The sequence below is a fragment of the Sander vitreus genome, chromosome 9, assembly GCF_031162955.1.
Source record: "Sander vitreus isolate 19-12246 chromosome 9, sanVit1, whole genome shotgun sequence".
NCBI lineage: Eukaryota > Metazoa > Chordata > Actinopteri > Perciformes > Percidae > Sander > Sander vitreus.
The window spans coordinates 24,361,592-24,381,604 of record NC_135863.1 but is presented as its reverse complement, the minus strand read 5'-3'; the positions used below and the strand labels follow the sequence as shown (position 1 = coordinate 24,381,604).

The window sequence follows — 20,013 nt, the reverse complement described above, 5'->3', positions numbered from 1 at the left end:
TTGGCAGTGTTCTAACTGGCCTTTATGAACAGGACTAAATGGGAAACTGCACTACACAGATTAGGTGTAAGCACAGCTCAATGGTCTCAGTATCATGTCTGTTTTTGAAAAAACAAAAAGGTTCAGTACAGGGAATCTGCTTCATTTCACCTTCTCTTGTCTTTGCTCTCCCTGCTCCAGGTGAGAGTCCTCTTCCATGTCATCTCCACATAGATTGTACACAGCAGCGAAAAGATCACAGCAGTTGTCCACGGTCACACCTTCTCTGATGGCTGAACACAGCTTTTTCAACAACGTTGGCTCACGGGTAAACTCTTCCCTCTGTAATGGCATGTAACAGACACTGTGAAAACCATAGAAACCGAAGCTGAATATGTCGCAAGGTCATTACAGTAAAGGAGAGTGCATTAGCATGGCTACACCAGCGCCTTACCCTGCAAAGGTCCTGGAAGGCCTGAGTGCGGATGACTCTGGGGAGATGCTGGACAATGATATGCAGGCTCTCCTCCTGCAGCTCTGTGGCAAGACTCCTTACCTGTTGGGCCCACTTGACTTCTGGGAGACTGCCAATCAATTGCTCAGTGCCACAGAGCATGGTTACTGCGTTCTGCACAGTCTGAATGGAAACATCTATCAGCTAAAAAAAACTCTCTCTAGGTGCAAACACAAAATAAAATGAAATGAACACAGTCCTCTATAAAAGCAGTCTTTTATTTCTGACCAGGACCTATTGATGAGTGGAGGAAGTTCTCAATACTTCACAAAAGTGAACAATAGTACATTTGTCTTGCTTTACTCACATAATACACTCAACCTCTTTGATAGTGATGAAAGACAGACTCAAGATTCAATTATCAATTCCAAGGCTATATCACTCCCTGTCTATCTACATCCACATCATATTCCTAAATTAGTCTGTCTTTAATAACTGAGAATTCAATAAAGGTCATCTTTGATTAGATTATCTTCGAATTTCCTTCCTGTGGAAAAACACTGGAGAATGGGCTGATGATATTTGTGAAATTACATGAATACAGTACTGCTGATGAATCAGGGAGGAGGGAACTCACCATGGTTTCAGTTACAGCTGTTAGACAGGCTAGATGAAGCTCAGGGGACAACAGGGAAAAGTTTCTCTCGCACCAGGTCTTCACAAAATGATCAGCAACCCACCTGAAAATACACATTGTAGAGTATCTTTGTTTTTGGATCATTGACAGTTCAGTTTGTGGGCAATTTGACAATTTTTCCAAATCAGTAAAAAAAACTCATGGAGGCCTTTTCTACGTTTCTGCAGTTTAACCCTCAGGCTCTGAGGCTCTAAGCAGAGGTTGGCTGAGCTTTGCTTGAGGGAATGCATTGCTGCACAGAGCAGCACAGAGCAGCACAGAGCAGCACAGAGCAGCACAGAGCAGCACAGAGCAGCACAGAGCAGCACAGAGCAGCACAGAGCAGCACAGAGCAGCTCGATTCATCGCCATACTCGCGTGACTTATCAAACTCAGCAGAGACAACATGGCAAGGCCACGTCCCCCCCCAGCTCCAGCAAACACACCACTTCAAATCAGAGCCAGCTCACAGCCTCGCTCAACACATCCTTACCCGCTGACCTACATTCACACACGTCTTGCATGTTCACTGCAGTATATAGTGCAGGAGCTTGCAGAAAAATCAGCTACTGGAGAAGTCAATGTGAAATGTTTGAGTTTGTGCACACAAATGAATAGAAAGAAAAGGGATAAAAGCTGTGCAGCATACTGAAATAAAAAGACATGACAGTGTATAGGTTGCCAGTTAAATCTGATCCAAGTGCATAAGCAAGCTTCTCAATGCAATGCAATATACTAGTAATTTTGTCTATGAAGTATCTTTTACTAAACAGCAATTTTAAAAATGCTTTAACATTGAAGAATGATTCACTAAATTCAACTTTATTTTAAGTTAAAACAACAAAAATCTATGGAAAAATGTGATAAATAGTGCCTTTTGTAGATTGTTTTCGTGCCTAAAGAGTAATTCATTTTTTTATTTTTTTTAGATCAACTTTTTATTGTTTTTATATTTTTGAACATACAGAACAGACCTTTTACAATTGAACAAGAACAAAAACCATCTCCCACACCCCACCGTCTGCAGTCTCGAGGAAAACAAAACAAACAAATAAACAAAAAAAAACACACACAAAAAGCGAGTGGGGGGGAGCCAGCTTTAAGCTATCATTTTCTTGGTTGCAGTTGAGCCGGCTAGCCAAACTTTCTTCTGTCTCCCAAGCAGATGTAATTTAGAGTTGTCTGTATTATTGATGTTGTTTTATTCCAGAACTCATGCACCTGTTCACACTCCCAGACCATGTACAGGAAAGTTCCAGTTTGTTCAGGTTGACAGAACGTGCAATAGGGAGTGGGAATGACTTTAGAGATGTATCTCTTCTGAGGTGTCCAATATGTCCTATGACATATGTTAAAGTGGATCTGCTGGTGATTTGGGTTCTTGGAACAATGGAAAATGTTGTCCCAAACTGTCTCCCAATTAATTGCGTTCCCCTCAGGGCTCAGCTCTCCCTCCCATTTCCTTGCTATTGGGAGTTCTCTAAGGATATTTGCATCAGTTTAGCATAGATCTTGGACGCTAATCCTCTCACAGGGAAATCAACAAACCATTTAATGACTGGGTGCGCCTCAAGACTGTTTCCCCATGGCACTCCATAACATTTTAGGGCTGATCTTAAGCACAGATACAAGAAGAAGGATGTCCTTGGGACCTCAAAACTAGCTCTTAGGTCTTCAAAACTCAACATACCTTTCTCATTGAATAGCTGGTTTACAGTATAAATGCTTCTGTCACTCCACTGCTTACAAGCAAAGGGTTTGTTACCTGACATTTAGTGTGTATTGTGCCAAATTGGTGTGTTCAAATGCCACTTGTTGGTGTAGCATAGTTGCTCCTCCACCTGTTTAAAGTTGGTCAATGTGTTGGTGATAATAGGGCCATAGGCTAGCATACGCTTTTTTGGACACACACCTGCAAAGGCAAGGTCTTGCAGTCTTAGACTTCCAGTGAGGTTTTGCTATATTTCTCTCCATGGGACTGTAGATGAGGGGTCCATCCACACTCTGAGGGCCCGTAGCTGAAAGGCTCTTTGATACACTTTAAGGTTGGGGAGGGCCAAGCCTCCCGTGTTTGAGGTATGCTGCAGGGTAGAGTATTTTAGCCTAGGTTGTTTATTATTCCAAATATATTGCCAAATTAAGGTATCAAGTTTCTTCCAGAAATGTATCGGTAGTGGTAAGGGGATCATTTTAAGAAATTCACACGAGGAACTATGTTCATCTTAACAACAGCAATCCTGGAGCGTATTGATGCCGGCAGCGCAGACCAATTGGCCAGATCCCTTTGAACACTACTTAATATAGTTTCATAGTTGTCCTGGACAACTCGCTGTAGGGATGCGTGTATGGTGATGCCCAAATATGTAATTTTGCTTTGGGTTGGTATTGTAACACTAATGGCTGGTTGTTCAATAAAAAAGATTAGATTTTTTCCAGTTAATTTTATAGCTGGAGATTGAGCCAAATTCATTGAAGATCTTAAGAATTTTTGGAATAGAGTCCTCAAGAACAGCAATGTACAACAAAATATCGTCTGCAAATAATGATATTGAGCTGCTACTGGATTTAATCTGGACATTACAGATTTTATTTTGCCTTATGGCTTGGGCTAACGGTTCAAGAGAGATTGCAAATAGCATGGGGGAGAGCGGACATCCCTGTCGCGAGCCCCGCTTAATGGGAAATGGCTGAGAGTGCAATCCATTGGTTGAGACTATGGGCGTGGGATTCGCGTGTAAAGTACGCACCATGTCAATGAATTTGGCCCCCAAACCAAGCCTCTCCATTACTTGCCACAAGTAAAACTGCTGCCGTTGTTGGAAGGTTTTTAGCTTCTTCTATTACATGAAATAGTCTGCGTACATTGTCTGCAGCATTACGCTTGGGTATAAAACCTGATTGGTCAGGGTGGACTAGCTTCTCGATAAAGCGCTCTAAGCGGAGAGCCAGGACTTTGGAATAAAGCTTAATATCAGTCCCGATGAGGCTGATGGGCCTGAAATTTGAGCAATCCGTAGGATGTTTGGCATAACGGAAATCAGCGCAGTGTTGGTTTAAGAGTAATTAATTTAAAGACTCACAAATATTTATTAAATTTGACTCAACAGAGTGGTGGATTGAATCACATTAAAGCAAATTCCATTATACAACTAACAACAACCCTAGGCTTCTTAATAACTCAGAAGTATGAACCCACAGGCTGGTTACCTAGCAACAAGAAGCTGATGTAACCTGCAGTGGCAAGAATGGTTACAGATTGGAATGCTTTTTATTATTATTATTACACAAGCAACGTTTAAGGTCAGGTTTGACAAAAATTCTAATTTTAGGACAATTAATTCAAATGTAGTGACTTTTCCAAATGTTTACGTACATAATGTATTTTATATTTACAAGTTGTAACACATTTAAAGAAAAGCAACACTCACCTCTTACACAGCATGTGGAGATTTTGGAGGCCTAAGGCATGTGTGAGGGACAGACACTCGAGAACTGTTCTCTGAACACCGTCAATTGGCTGCCAAGACATGAGGGGAAAAGATAAAGGGGAATTTAGACTAGTACAGTAATTTGTGATGCACTGAGGGCTCTGGAGTGAAAAATAATATATCAAGTAACTAGCACATGGTAAAATGGGAATGAAAAGCTGTTCATACAAGTGAAACAGCATTATTATTGACACTGAGCTAGCAGGCACTGTACAAAATCAACAAGTGTAAAGCCAGAGGAATACAAATTGGATCTGTTCTTGCTGTTTTCAGCTGTGATACTCCACACACTGCTATATCACTGTTGTTTTGGACTACAAGGGATCACTACACTGACGATCTGATATACCTTAACTATGGATGCAAACTTATCAGTAAAAAAATAATAACCATAATTTAGAACCAATAACATTTGATTGGGTGCAATAATGACACTTTGTGTTTCGAGTGCAAGGCATGTGGATCACATCATACAAAGTAAAGATGAATAAGTATATAAAAAAATAATAATACGAAGGAGAAAGATGTTGTGTATCAATTTCTAATTTTGTTGACTTTTATTTTAAAGATGGATGAATAATTCATATGCAGATATATGTTATAGAGATTGGCCGAAATATCGTCTGCAACTAAAACACCCACCAAAAGTATCGACTCTGTTATCCAGATATCCACTGGAGTCCAGAAATATTGGCCATTGCCGCCAGAGGCTAAATCGCCATAAGACCGAGATTGCTACACATGTGAACCTACTTGGCACATACACACAGTACATTTAGAAAGGTAAAAAGCCTATGAAATCTATTTTTTCATCTCTTATATTCGCTAGTTTTCCTTATGTATAGCTGACCTTGGGGAAGAAGCGGCAGTAGTCTCGGGTGAGAACCATCTCCACCACATCCTTCAACCCCTCTAAACCCAACATGTCGGCTGCCAACACCACCTGACTGTGGAACAGGAGACACCAAATACAGGTCAGGTTGTTTTCTGGGCCTGCATTCTAATTTTGGACAGTCTGTTCACATACAGTACCTGGCACTAGCTCCAGGTGGCAGATCCACAATTGCCCCATACATGAACTGGAGCAGGATCTCCATCTCATCTGGCCCTAAACTGGAACAGTTAACAAAATAATCTGTTTACAAGCCATATTTCTCAATTAAAGGGACAGTTCAGATTTTTTGAAGTGGGGTTGCATGAGGTACTTATTCATAGTGAGTGTATTACCTACAGCAGATGGCGGTTGGCACATCTTCAGCTTGGAGAGGCAGACAGCAGTACCAGCACAGAAGCTAAGCAATCTACTGCTTAAGGACAGGGGCACACAGCGAAACCTATTTAAGCCACCTAAAAAAAAATCAATATCAATTTAAGTGTTTGCTATATTTAGAATATTTTCACTGCTTTACCTTGCCGTCAGACAGCCCTTTTCTGACCACGAACTGAAGCCTTTATATCCATCTGTGCTCTCTTCAAAGCCACCAGACTCCTTTGACAAAAAAAGTAATTTTACCTTGCAGAACACAGGAGTAGGTGGTCTCCTGCTGCCGTGATTTCTTCGGTGGCTAAATTATGTTTTGTTGTGAAGACCCTATAACAGCAGTACATTGCTTAGCATCCGTGCTGGTACTCCTGCCTGCTTCTCCAAACTGGCATGCTGACTGTCATCTACTGTAGGTAAAACATTGACTATAAATAAGTCTCATAAAGTCCCACTTGAGAAAAAATCCAAAACTATCCCTTGCAGAATTATCCCAAACCAGTCTGATATTATCTTTGTGAATCCAGGCACACAGTATATACAATATACAATACTGCAAATACAACTGAGAATGCTGTAAACAAAATCCATGTATCATGCAGCACTCAATTCACGTGACTGCAGCCCGAGGGCCACTTCGCAGGTTTTCCCCTGCACGTCAACGCAGCAACTCCCCATTCTGACAGCCATGTCTTCCCCCGTTACCCTCAGATTAGTAATGCTGAGGCGCGTGACATTTCTCTCCCTGGAGGAAGAAAACGGGCTTCATTTGTCTTTCCCCGCTCTAAAAAAAACACTGGGTCTGGTGGTGGGGGGCTCTTCAACAGGCAGTGGATGAGGAGACATTTATGTGGCTCACAGAGGAAACGTTGCAACCATGCTTGGTAGAAATCTGAGCAAGCAATTTGAGATTCCACTGGCAGTGTGTTGTGTGTGTATTTGGGCATGTGTAGTTAAAACATGGCATTGTGAGTGAAACCCCATACTGCACGGAGCCACCTCAGTTGCAAAGCCTGAATAATTAATGCAGCATATCAGTTATTCTGCTGTATTGTTCAGGAATAAAATGTAGAATTGTTAGACCAGGAGTGGAGGTGTATTATTGATCCCTGTGACCTGCTGCAATATGATGCTGATGCGCCAGTCTTACCCTTGCAGAGTGATGCATTGTCTGGAGCTCTCCATCCAACTCCCGCTTAGCATCGCTCGGAAGTACTGAGACCGTGCACACAGGATTGCCCTAGAAACCCAATACAGCAGGCAGTTAGTTGCATGTCAGATCCCCCCCACCATTTTAATATTTCACGTCATCTGGTGAGCCTGCTTTGAAGAGACAAGCAGGTGGACAAAAAATATACTGTGTTCTGTCTCTAGAGACAGTGTTTTTCTTCTCCTTGGCCTCTAAAGATTGTACTGTCACAAATATACCGTGTTTATAATACTTAATTAGCTCAAATAAAGAATAAGGCACATCAATGAGCCACGGTTGCACTGGATGACATAAATATCACACTGTAGTTTATTTTGAGTTAATCCCACATACACTGTCCTGCTGCCAGAAATATTTACCAGCATGCCAAATGTGTAATAATCTGCAGCTGATAATAGTCCAACAAATGCACTACTTCCGACCGTCTGTTCCTGTCTGAGTATGGTTTGCTAAGAATTACAGTGGCCATCTGTTTTAAGAAATTACATATTAAAAAAAAAAAAACACATATACATACACATATATATATATGTATGTGTGTATGTGTGTGTGTGTGTGTGTGTGTGTGTGTGTGTGTGTGTGTACGGAAGAGGATTAGGGCCACATGTGAAAAGATTCATAACTAACTTTACTACTAACTTTAAAGTCAGAATTCTGACTTTAAACTCAGAACTCAAATAAATTTTTCACATGTGGCCCTAAACCTCTTCCGTATGTGACCTGTTTTTCAAAGTCTTCATTAGGAACCAAGGGGCTTGAGGCCACAGTAAGTATGGTAAGATGCATTTATTCACAATAAGAAAAAGAACAATGCCAGCCTTTTCTTTAAATACTTAAATACAAGATTTCCTTCCTGCCCTGCCTCACTCTGTGGGTTGGACCCCTCTCTTTTTGACCCCGACACTGTGTGACTTCATTAAGGGCGTTTCCTATGTGGAGTTTTTAATATGGATAGTTCAGAGTCTGTTCTGAACTTGCCAAGACTGCGTTTTCTGTACAATGCATCCTGGGTTGGGAATAATTGACCTGTTCATGAGTAGGTGCATGTTTGTGAGATTTGATCGCTAGCATAATCAACGCCCCTAAACTGCTATAGAGACTGCCTGTTCTGCTCTGTTTGTGGGCAAAATTCACAAAAATGTTACCCAATAGTTATTTGGAAACACTACCTTCACACCAGGCATTCAAACCCCATATTTAAAAGTGGAGATGATGACTGTTTGAAAAAGACAAGCTCTGTACATTATGCCTCTTAGGTTCTATGTTATTGTGCTACATATATAATAAATGTTATTGTTTTGTGTGTGACTGTTATGTGTTGAGTGATTTGCTGCCATTTTATGCATGTCTCCTGTAAAAGGGATAATGTATCTCAAGAGCCTAAATACAGTCAGGTCCATAAATATTGGGACATCGACACAATTCTAATCTTTTTGGCTCTATACACCACCACAATGGAGTTGAAATGAAACGAACAAGATGTGCTTTAACTGCAGACTTTCAGCTTTAATTTGAGGGTATTTACATCCAAATCAGGTGAACGGTGTAGGAATTACAACAGTTTGTATATGTGCCTCCCACTTTTTAAGGGACCAAAAGTAATGGGACAATTGGCTGCTCAGCTGTTTCATGGCCAGGTGTGTGTTATTCCCTCATTATCCCATTTACAAGGAGCAGATAAAAGGTCCAGAGTTCATTTCAAGTGTGCTATTTGCATTTGGAATCTGTTGCTGTCAACTCTCAATATGAGATCCAAAGAGCTGTCACTATCAGTGAAGCAAGCCATTATTAGGCTGAAAAATCTAAACAAACCCATCAGAGACATAGCAAAAACATTAGGTGTGGCCAAATCAACTGTTTGGAACATTCTTAAAAAGAAAGAACGCACCGGTGAGCTCAGCAACACCAAAAGACCCGGAAGACCACGGAAAACAACTGTGGTGGATGACCGAAGAATACTTTCCCTGGTGAAGAAAACACCCTTCACAATAGTTGGCCGGATCAAGAACACTCTCCAGGAGGTAGGTGTATGTGTGTCAAAGTCAACAATCAAGAGAAGACTTCACCAGAGTGAATACAGAGGGTTCACTACAAGATGTGAACCATTGGTGAGCCTCAAAAACAGGAAGGCCAGATTAAAAAAGCCTTCACATTTCTGGAACAACATCCTATGGACAGATGAGACAAAGATCAACTTGTACCAGAGTGATGGGAAGAGAAGAGTATGGAGAAGGAAAGGAACTGCTCATGATCCAAAGCATACCACCTCATCAGTGAAGTATGGTGGTGGTAGTGTCATGGCGTGGGCATGTATGGCTGCCAATGGAACTGGTTCTCTTGTATTTATTGATGATGTGACTGCTGACAAAAGCAGCAGGATGAATTCTGAAGTGTTTCGGGCAATATTATCTGCTCATATTCAGCCAAATGCTTCAGAACTCATTGGACGGCGCTTCACAGTGCAGATGGACAATGACCCGAAGCATACTGCGAAAGCAACCAAAGAGTTTTTTAAGGGAAAGAAGTGGAATGTTATGCAATGGCCAAGTCAATCACCTGACCTGAATCCGATTGAGCATGCATTTCACTTGCTGAAGACAAAACTGAAGGGAAAATGCCCCAAGAACAAGCAGGAACTGAAGACAGTTGCAGTAGAGGCCTGGCAGAGCATCACCAGGGATGAAACCCAGCGTCTGGTGATATCTATGCGTTCCAGACTTCAGGCTGTAATTGAATGCAAAGGATTTGCAACCAAGTATTAAAAAGTGAAAGTTTGATTTATGATTGTTAATCTGTCCCATTACTTTTGGTCCCTTAAAAAGTGGAAGGCAGATATACAAACTGTTGTAATTCCTACACCGTTCACCTGATTTGGATGTAAATACCCTCAAATTAAAGCTGAAAGTCTGCAGTTAAAGCACATCTTGCTCGTTTCATTTCAACTCCATTGTGGTGGTGTATAGAGCCAAAAAGATTAGAATTGTGTCGATGTCCCAATATTTATGGACCTGACTGTATATAGTAATAGTTAGTAAAGTTAAAGTGTGGGCGTCAGGCTGGAGAAGCCCCGGTTCAGTTCTCTGGGTGGGAACTGCAGCAGCTACTGTAACAATGTGCTGTTATACAAATCACTGCTTCAGAGCAACCAAAAAATAGTCCAGCTTCCTCTCTCTCTCGAGCTCTTGCTGGCTGGTTGCTCCCCTGAGCATGAGCTGGGAGAAACCTGTCTCCATGGTTACCAGCTGCTACTACTACCTCAGCAACACTGAATGACCACCCACTGACTGCTCCACACTGGCATGAGTCAACAGCAGATGTGCGACCTCTGTAGTGTTTTACGCCTGGCAAATGTGGCTGGGTGAAGGAGTTTTTGGGGTCCCCAGAAAAGAAGGTTATTGTAGATTAGGGGTCCCCCAGAAATTTTTGAACAGAGCAGATGTACTTTTGTGTATTCTGTTGCCTTCAAACAGGTGGTTTAATACTTTTATCTGGCTATAGCAACAGAAAAATTAGAGGTATATTTTGTTATTCCATCCAGAGGAAGTGGTTGGCCCCAGATCACATATTTGAAGATATTTAAAAAGCTAAAAGTACAGAAATTTATTTGATGACTAATTCAGAGTAATCTTTAATAATAACCACTCATTGTTTATTTTTTTTACACTTGAGGATCTCTTTATGCTTGCATGCAATTGCAATTTCTTTGCACCCGAGAGGCCCCGGTACCAGGGGGAACCCATGGTGTAGTTAAGAAAAATTGCTTTATATATGTCTATTTATAGAAGATATGAATGTTACTGTACTGTACTGTTTTGAAAACATTAGATCTTTAGCTTTCAGAATAAATAAACCAATTGTATGTTCTTAAAGCTCTGTCTTATTACTAAGTATTTTAACAATAAAGTCGTAGAAATAAGAAGTTGTGTCAAAACATGACATGAAATAGCTGGTATCGCTAAAAACTAGAAAGCTCCGAGCTCTAAAATGACGCAAACGAACAGAAACACTAGTGATTGCCATTTCCTTGGGAAACGAGCATAGAGACTTTTTAACAAAAACAAAAAGGCTATAAGCAACAGGCAAACAAAATATGAACATTTACTTAAATGACAGCTACATTAGAGGCGGTAAGAGGCCGCGTCACGCCCGTGTGTATGAGCGTGCTGAATCTGCTGGGTGCAAGGTAGTAGCGAAAAAGTGGAATAGAGTTTCAGCAATTTGGGCATTCTCTCAATAAGCAAGCAGAATGGATTTGATAATGAAGCACTGACACAATCTGTAAATATGTAGGAGGAGCAATTTAAAGTACAGCCCCTGGAAATGGTAAAAAACAAAACGTCAAAAGATGGCACAATACATTCAATATGGCGGACTTCCTGTGGGGTTTAGGGGGATGGCTCCAAGAGGCTGTTTTGTAAGTCTAGAGGTAATGCATATGCCTTCTGAACTTTTACATTTAGGTGAAACACACCGTGAGGGCTACTTCGTTGAAATGTTGTATAGGGCGCTATCGAGCCAATTCGCTACACCCAAGACCTCTACAGAATATACATTTTCACCACTTGTGATGTGTGCAGAGTTGACAAACTTTCTGAGCCCCCTTTAGCCCCCTCAAAACTGCGATTCATTTTGCTTCAGAAAAAGAATGAGGAGCAATTTCGATAGGGCCTCCGCTGTACGACGTTGTCAGTGCTCAGGCCCCAATAAGGGACCTAGAGGCCCCCATACATAGCTGTACCTGTGGCAGGAGAAGACCTGCTCCGCTACTTGGATGGTGATATCACACTGCTCTCCCCTCTGGTACAGATCCAGCAAGTCAGCTCCAAGGCCCGAGGCTGACTCAAGAACAACATCTGGAGTGAAGTTGAAATGGATAATGAAGAGTGAAGAAGAGAAAGACTTGTGAGACACATATTGTGAGATGCATAACATGGGTATGTGTGTGTGTGTGTGTGTGTGTGTGTGTGTGTGTGTGTGTGTGTGTGTGTGTGTGTAAAAGCAGAGGTAGTTATCATTTAACCACTTAAAAAGGGGCTGTTCTCGACATTCAGAACATTATTATAGCAGCAAACAAAAATTTGCAATGTAAAGATACAGTGGAGTAAGGGCGTCCTGAGCAGATAATGGAGACACACTCCCTCTGTCTGTGTGTGTGTGTGTTAACCCCAGCTTCTCTTCTTTGTTTTGCTAGCCCGTCCGGCTGTGCATGCATGGGGCAATAAAGAAATGTAGGTATTTCCCGTTTTGGGGAACGGTCTGCGAGAGCCGTGTGGAGGCAACCCCGCTGTTTTTTTTTCAGTGTTTCGAGTACAGCCCCTTTAAAGAGATACAGCTGAGCAGAGCAGCGGAGGTCTGCCTGAATGAAACGCATCATTTTGTTTCACAGACCACGGCTGCTCCGAGCTGGATTCAAATCGCAAAGTATCCCTTTACCTAAAAATACTGCAAATAGTGAAAAAAAAGTTTTTAAAGTATCCGTAGCATGGCCAAGCTGCAATTAGCAGTAACAACAACAGGGATCTAAATGAGATTAGCACCTAAACGGATTATGGCTGAGATAACATGATGTGAAGTATGGGTGAGGGAGGGGGCAGCTGAACGGCCATATAACATAGAATAAACCCTCAATGGAAAAGCTTGTTCCTCTGTTTACCTGAGTCAGTGGAACTATGGTCTGCCGGATTGGGAACAAGCAGCGTACTTTCTGGCACTGAGCCCTCCACCGCTGGGATTATTTCCGACGAGCGCATGCTCTGGTCTGCTGTGTACAGTCGCCTGCAGGGGGGAAACTCTAAAGGTTAATTAAAACGAGGCCTTTCACACTTATTTAAATTACAATCTCATTTCATATAATGTGACTTCAGTGACACAAAAGGTATGCCACAAACCTTGACTGTGCAGCATTTTCTGTTTTTCCTCAGTGAAGCAATTTATAAAGTGGCTGGCAATCTCATAAAGTTTATTTACAACCTGTTATAGTACATTTGCCCTGAGTACTTCTGCTGTAGCATCCTGGCTTGTTCTGCAAGGGATCTTTGTTGCATGTCCCCATCTCTCTCTCTCTCCTCTACTATCACTATCTAATAAAAAAATGAAAACCATTCAATGCTAGTGCAGTGAGAAGATTGGCATATTTTCTTATAAAGAAAGTTTTCGTAGAAAAACATGTTTGTATTGCTCAAACCAAGGAATTGAAAAGAGCATTGTTTTGATAGTGGTGCCAAATTGGACTGGTATCATTACTGGCAGCTTTATCGTATTTCCAATGATATCCAACCCTAGCCTGGACTCAACCTTACTATGTGCCAAACTTCCCCAGCGGGCTCTCTCAGTATAAGAAAGCAGTGGGTCTAAACCTGGGTCCTTTGGAATCAATGTGCACTAGGGGCGCATGATACATCGACTCAATATCATTATCGCAATATCACGATGCGCAATATTATATTGAAAGTTTCGCAATAAGTATGCAATATTTGGTTTATTTTGTGGAGCGATGCATCCCGTCCGTTGGCTGTGTGGCTTTGTTGGGTTTGATTTAGAACCCGCTTGAAACGCTGTAATGATCATGTTTCATTGGCCAGTTACCGTGCCACTTGCACATGTTAGTGCACATCAGCGCACAGGTCCACCACATGACAAACCCTATGGAGCGTACCACGTGACGTGTGTGCATATTTCGACAGAGTGACAATGTAAGTGAAGAAATGGATAGAGACAAAAAAAAAAAAACGGAACAAATCAGAGAAGGGAAAGAAAAGAAAGGACCTAAAGAGAGAGTGAAGGGAGTCAGTGGAGCAAAGGAAAGAACAAAGAACACAAAAGTGAGAAAATGAGTGTTGCTCAGGGAGAAGACGAAATAACAGAGATTGAAGTCTTCTAATCTCTTCAAGAGGAAACTTTAGTGGCCAAAAGTAATCCCATCCCGCATCTATTTCTAACCGGTAGCTATCCCACAACTTTATAAACAGTGTTTATACGAGGCAGAGTTTGTAGTCGCAAATATTGAATATTTTTCATCCACGACCGACCTGTGGTCCAGCCGCACTACGGAGCCGTACATAAGTCTCAGTGTGCACTATATTGTTGTGAATCTATTTTGATGCATTTTCCCATAACTTTTGTAATTTTAATATCGGAATTAATATCGATATCACAATATTCATAATCAATATCGCAATTAGAGATGGTCCGATACCATTCTTTGCTTCCCGATACCAATTCCGATACCTGAACTTGCGTATTGGCCGATACCGAGTACCGATCCGATACCAGTGTGTTATATATTTTATTATGTTTTAACAACTGTATACTACTATCTCTGTATGGATGTGATATTATTTCTATCTTTGTTGTCGGTCTGGCTCAGGTTAAACTCTTTGTGAAACATGAATGCCACAGAACGTTCTTTTATTCTGCAGTTTGACAGTCAGTTATAACGGAAAAAGAACATAAATAAATTACTTTAATGTTGATTTTCTTTAGGGCTTTATTACGTGGTATCGAATCGGTGCATAAACTCCAGTACTTCCCGATACCAGCGTTTTAGGCAGTATCGGAGCCGATACCGATACTGGTATCGGTATCGGAACATCTCTAATCGCAATATCACATTTTGTCAATATCGTGCAACCCTAATGTGCACCTCATTGGAGCTGTAATAAAAGATTGTCATTATCAATTAATCTGTTGATTTTCTTCAGAACTGATCAATCCTTTTGTCATTTTCCAGAGTATAAGTGGATTCAGATTCTGAGCTTGTTTTGTTCGACCAACAGTCCAAAAACTCAAGGCAGTATTGAAGCAGAGGGAGTCTACCACCAGCAATGTCACTTTTGTTCCGTGGTATCATGTTGCAATGTGTTACAGTTCTACATCAGTGTAGCTATTATCTTGAGTAGAAAAAAAAAAAACTAATCTAAGCCTAACCTATCTTAAACAGTCTTGGTAACAGATTCAACAGGAATTCATTTTTATTAGGATGCCCGTGAATGCCAAACTATCTTACCTAGATACTTGAACTCAGCAATGTTGCTGTTGTCGTGTGTAAAAGAAGCTTTAAACAAATTGACTCCATGGTAGTGTAACCAATCAAGGGTGGATATTTCTTCTAGTCCTAATCATGAACTGCTAATGAGACACAAATCAGTGGATGAAGAATGGTGCACTCTTAAGAGACCGCACTGCAAAGCCTTGATGAAAACTGCTACTCTAGAAACTTAAAATGATTATAAACACGCATACACTTTGGGATTTGTGTGTCTCAACACGACGTGAAAATGTGCAATTTATTATTAAAATAGCTGCAGCAGTATTTGCAAAGCTCCTTGAAACAAACAAAGAGATCAAAGACGGTGTGCTTGGCGCCCTCTGTCAGAGAGTCTGTGAAACTGTAACACTAAAAGAGAAGGATAAATGATGTCTCTTAACATCTCCTACTAGCAGATGTAGAGTTTGGCTTCATGTGAAACTATTGAGTCTATTAAAAAATGTTCATACGGCTTACTTCTACAGGGGCAAATAGAAATTGTCTAAATCCTCAAAGTAGAAAAAGTAACAGCAAATATAAGCTGTAATCAGCACAAAAAAAAAGCAATTACTTGAACCCAATGCCTACCTGAGGAAATCTTTCAACCCGGACAGCTCATAGTCAGAGAGATGAACGATGGTAGGATCTTTGCGTGTCTCTCCCTGAAGGACATGAGGAGCTCTGGCCAACAGTACGGCTCTGTGTGCTTGAAGCGAGCCTGACCCAGCATAAAGAGACACATCCGCCTCCAGCTCCTCCTGCAGCAACCTGGGTAAATGCAATACAACATTTTATTTAGCTGCAATTAGGGCTGGGCAATATATCAATGTTATATCGTTATCGTGATATGAGACTAGAAATCGTCTTAGATTTTGGATATCTTAATATCGTAATGTGTGTAAAAGTGTTGTCTTTTTCTGGTTTTAAAGGCTGAATTACAGTAAAGTGTCAACGTAATTTTTTTAACGTACCAGACTGGTCTAGCTGTTCTATTATTTGCCTTTACGCATTTAATCATATCAACGTCACTGGTGATTATTTATCTAAAAATAAAATGTGAAAATAAAAATATTTTGTGAAAGCACCAATAGTCAATCCTACACTATCGCCGCAATATCGCCATCGAGGTATTTGTTCAAAAATATTGTGATATTTGAATTTCTCCATATCTCCGAGCCCTGGCGGCAATCCCCCGAAATTCCCCTATACCGATTAAAACAAAACACAATGTACGCACATGCCATCAGTGTGTCAACTGACTAGAAACAAAAAAGAACCTAAACTATTAAACTAAAAAAAACAATACAGAACAAACTATTATAGAAGCCAAGTTGGCAAAATGTTCATATTAAAACGTCCATTTAAAAGCCAACACTGAAAATAGACAATAAACCCAACAAAGGCCCTTTTAACCAACCTCTAAAATCTATGAGGTTCAAAGATGAATTTGATGGCCTATTTTTCCACTTCAGACTAACACAAGCACAGCCCTGAGGCAGTGCAGTGCTTCTTCGCGAGCCTTATCTCTTGTCCCGCCTCAATAATTGATCTGGGTGACCCAAGAATCAGTCAGCTAAAGGCCAATAGTGCGGTATATGTTCTAATGCTGGTATGTCCATTACTGTAACCCTCTGATGAAAAGTGCCCAAATTGATGAACCACTAGTGTAACAAGGGGACTCACATCCCTATCAACTAAAGCCCAATGAACTGCACAGAGCCACGTGACCTTGTTTCTTGTGAGCTTCCAGTCATTGGTGAAGTTTACTGTAACTTTGCTCTATGCTCTATACGTTTTATAGCCCATGTTTAATGTAATTTGACCTAAATTAAAGCAGCAGCAGAGGCCAAGGTATCCTGACTTTGTGCCCCTACTATCGCTCATGCTCTCAAAACACTGGACCCTAAAATTCTCATAATGCAATTAAATCATGAGACAAAACTCTCCTGGCCTCCTAAATACCCACGTTTTTTAAAGCCGTCACACCATCAGGTTCTAATACAGGTTTTCTTTAACAAAATGTTATGTCTGAAGTAGGGCTGAACGATTTTGAAATACTATCTAATTGTGAATATTTCATTAGAGATGTTCCGGTATCGGCTCCGATACTGCCTAAAACGCTGGTATCGGTATCGGGAAGTATTGGAGTTTATGCACCGATCCGATACCACGTAATAAAGCCCTAAAGAAAATCTACGTTAAAGTAGTTTATTTGTGTTCTTTTCCCGTTATAACTGACTGTCAAACTGGAGAATAAAAGAAAGTTCTGTGGCGTTCATTGTTTGTGTTTGTTCATGTTTCACAAAGAGTTTAACCTGAGCCAGACCGACAACAAAGATAGAAATAATATCACATTCATACAGAGATAGTAGTATATAATTGTTAAAACATAATAAAATATATGACACACTAGTATTGGATTGGTACTCGGTATCGGCCGATACGCAAGTTCAGGTATCGGAATCGGGAAGCAAAAAATGGTATCGGACCATCTCTATATTTCGTATGACTGATTTGACTGAAAAACATATTAAAATGATTATGGTGTGATCTTTGCAAGATTCTGTACTAAACAAATATGTTTGCTTAAGTCTGTAGAATATGATGTGTATGTGCAGGACATTCTGCAGCACAACAATATTTAATTTAAAATGGTATTTTGGCACACATTTCACCTTAACAAATATTGTGCCTCCTTGCGGCCATACATTTTCGATTATTGTTCAGCCCTAGTCTTCAGTAAAGGTTGAGATAACCCTGATGATATCATCAGGATTATTTTTAGAGATGTTCGATAACGATACCAGTATCGGTATTGGCTCCGATACTGCCTAAAACGCTGGTATCGGGAAGTACTGGAGTTTATGCACCGATCCGATACCACGTAATAAAGCCCTAAAGAAAAACACGTTAAAGTAGTTTATTTATGTTCTTTTTCGTTATAACTGACTGTCAAACTGGATAATAAAAGAGCGTTCTGTGGCATTCATGTTTCACAAAGAGTTTAACCTGAGCCAGACCGACAACAAAGATAGAAATCATATCACATCCATACAGAGATAGTAGTATATAATTGTTAAAACATAATAAAATATATGACACACTAGTATTGGATTGGTACTCGGTATCGGCCGATACGCAAGTTCAGGTATCGGAATCGGGAAGCAAAAAATGGTATCGGACCATCTCTAATTATTTTCGTAACTCTGAAAAGCTCCTCTAGAGTCAAAGAAGATTTATAACGTTTTTACAAGCTGAGTACTATTCTTTGTGACAAGTTAACTAAACTTAATAAGTAAAATTGGTGGTGTCCCTTTGAAAGGTTCAAAGTATTCGTTGAGTTAAAAATCATCAAACAATTGTGAAACCTGTCTGATACTGTATGACAGCAATGATCCTGATTAAACTGGATCTACCAGCAAGTTATTTATACCAGTTCACTCTTACTGATGATGATCAGACCATTCACGTGCCTTTAAAAGAAGCTGCACAATGCAGCAAGAAGATAAGAACACTAAATCTGAATATTTCCATTTGACAGCCCTGTACTGTATTGACTGCAGTGGGAATAGATCTTTGTTATTGACAGTTGCCAATGATCAACATTTAACCCAGGCCTTTGCAGTTCAGTGCATACTGAACATGTCTTACCTGTTAAGGTCTGCAGATAAGGCTGACGATAAACGTCTCTTCAGCTGCTCTTTGTATTTGCATTCTTTGGCATGGAACTCTCTTGCAGCCTCTGTGGTGATCATGGTTCATTAGGTTCTCTAAGACAGAGACAAGACAGAGACCTCAGCCTGTGAATGGGTTAAGCAGCTCTAGAAGAAGAGGGCTAGATAAAAACCCAGTGGCATGCTGTTGGAACATTCCGAAGAAGCCAAGTGAGTCTACTAAAAAATGTCTAAAAAATAGATACAGTTAGCTTACATACTGCTGGAATACAACAAGCCAAATGCGATGCAATTTTATGCTTTAATATTTTTAATGATATGATGCCATCTTCACCTGACTCCCTCACCTACGTGACTTGACACGATTGGCTCTGCTGCGAGAAGCGCACACCGTCTTTCACCACACACTGACTTACGTTTACCACAATTGCAACTCAGAGAGGCGCTGCTAACCAATTTGAAGAAAATCACACAAAAATCAACAATTCAGTAACTATTAGCCTATGACCTTATGTGGCTAACAACATTATTTAACCGTAACTTTCTTATTCAAACAAAATGAACACTTAACGTTAGCTTCCAGGAGAAAACGCCACTGATAACATCACCAAGTATAACCAATTATCTCTATTTTAAAATAAGTTCAATTTAATCGAAAACAAAACGCACTCAGCTACATTTAAACACACATACATATACACATGCTCTTGCTCTTTCTCTGCCCAACACGGCCTGTGCTGTAACATTATTAAGCTAAATAACATTAACGTTACTCTCATTTTCCTCTCGCGGCTAGCATGCTAGCGCTAGCTAACATGGGTTGCCGTTAGTAGTTAGTTATCTTTTGGAACCTTAAACCCTGAATGCCTGGTGATGAATATGCCGGTATTAATGAATAGCAGCCGATAATTGTCTGTTATCATCTATATTAACGGGTTGACCCACTGACCGATGTTGTTGTCATCACCACCACTGCACGCTGTTCGCCACCCACTAGGACAGGGTTCACAAAACGAAGGAGTGGACAAATCGTCATAGACCGGAAGCTGAAGCATATGCGCAGTGCAAACGAAGGGGCCGTGCCCTCAAATGATGCTTTCAGGTGCTGCGCCTTATCTCAAAGTTCAAGTAATCCTTCAAAATATACGCTTCTGGCTTGCTCGGTTATACTGGGAAGGTGATGTTATGTGATATAGGCGCCCTAACGCCTCACATTCACTCAGACTACATCGTTATAATAGGCAG

The 20,013-nt window shown here is 40.7% G+C and overlaps 1 protein-coding gene across 5 annotated transcripts in view; it reads right to left on the bottom strand.

The window, feature by feature from the left end:
* The window catches only part of btbd8 (BTB domain containing 8), a 37,416-nt gene extending 17,636 nt beyond the window's left edge, over positions 1 to 19,780 (bottom strand). Inside the window, exons 1-12 of one of the 5 annotated variants that reach the window (XM_078259423.1) lie at positions 19,718 to 19,780; positions 18,746 to 18,864; positions 15,683 to 15,862; positions 12,722 to 12,843; positions 11,807 to 11,921; positions 7,009 to 7,098; positions 5,630 to 5,710; positions 5,448 to 5,544; positions 4,538 to 4,626; positions 1,071 to 1,173; positions 434 to 616; positions 151 to 321 (exon numbers count right to left, since the gene is read on the bottom strand). In XM_078259423.1, the coding sequence (XP_078115549.1) occupies positions 151 to 321; positions 434 to 616; positions 1,071 to 1,173; positions 4,538 to 4,626; positions 5,448 to 5,544; positions 5,630 to 5,710; positions 7,009 to 7,098; positions 11,807 to 11,921; positions 12,722 to 12,843; positions 15,683 to 15,862; positions 18,746 to 18,849 (1,335 nt within the window). In that variant the 5' untranslated portion in view covers positions 18,850 to 18,864; positions 19,718 to 19,780. Of the gene's footprint in view, positions 1 to 150; positions 322 to 433; positions 617 to 1,070; positions 1,174 to 4,537; positions 4,627 to 5,447; positions 5,545 to 5,629; positions 5,711 to 5,824; positions 5,920 to 7,008; positions 7,099 to 11,806; positions 11,922 to 12,721; positions 12,844 to 15,682; positions 15,863 to 18,745; positions 18,865 to 19,717 lie in introns of those variants that run through there. The other 4 variants (XM_078259422.1, XM_078259424.1, XM_078259425.1 and 1 more) reach the window with 4 other exon arrangements.
* Positions 19,781 to 20,013: the final 233 nt, after the last annotated feature.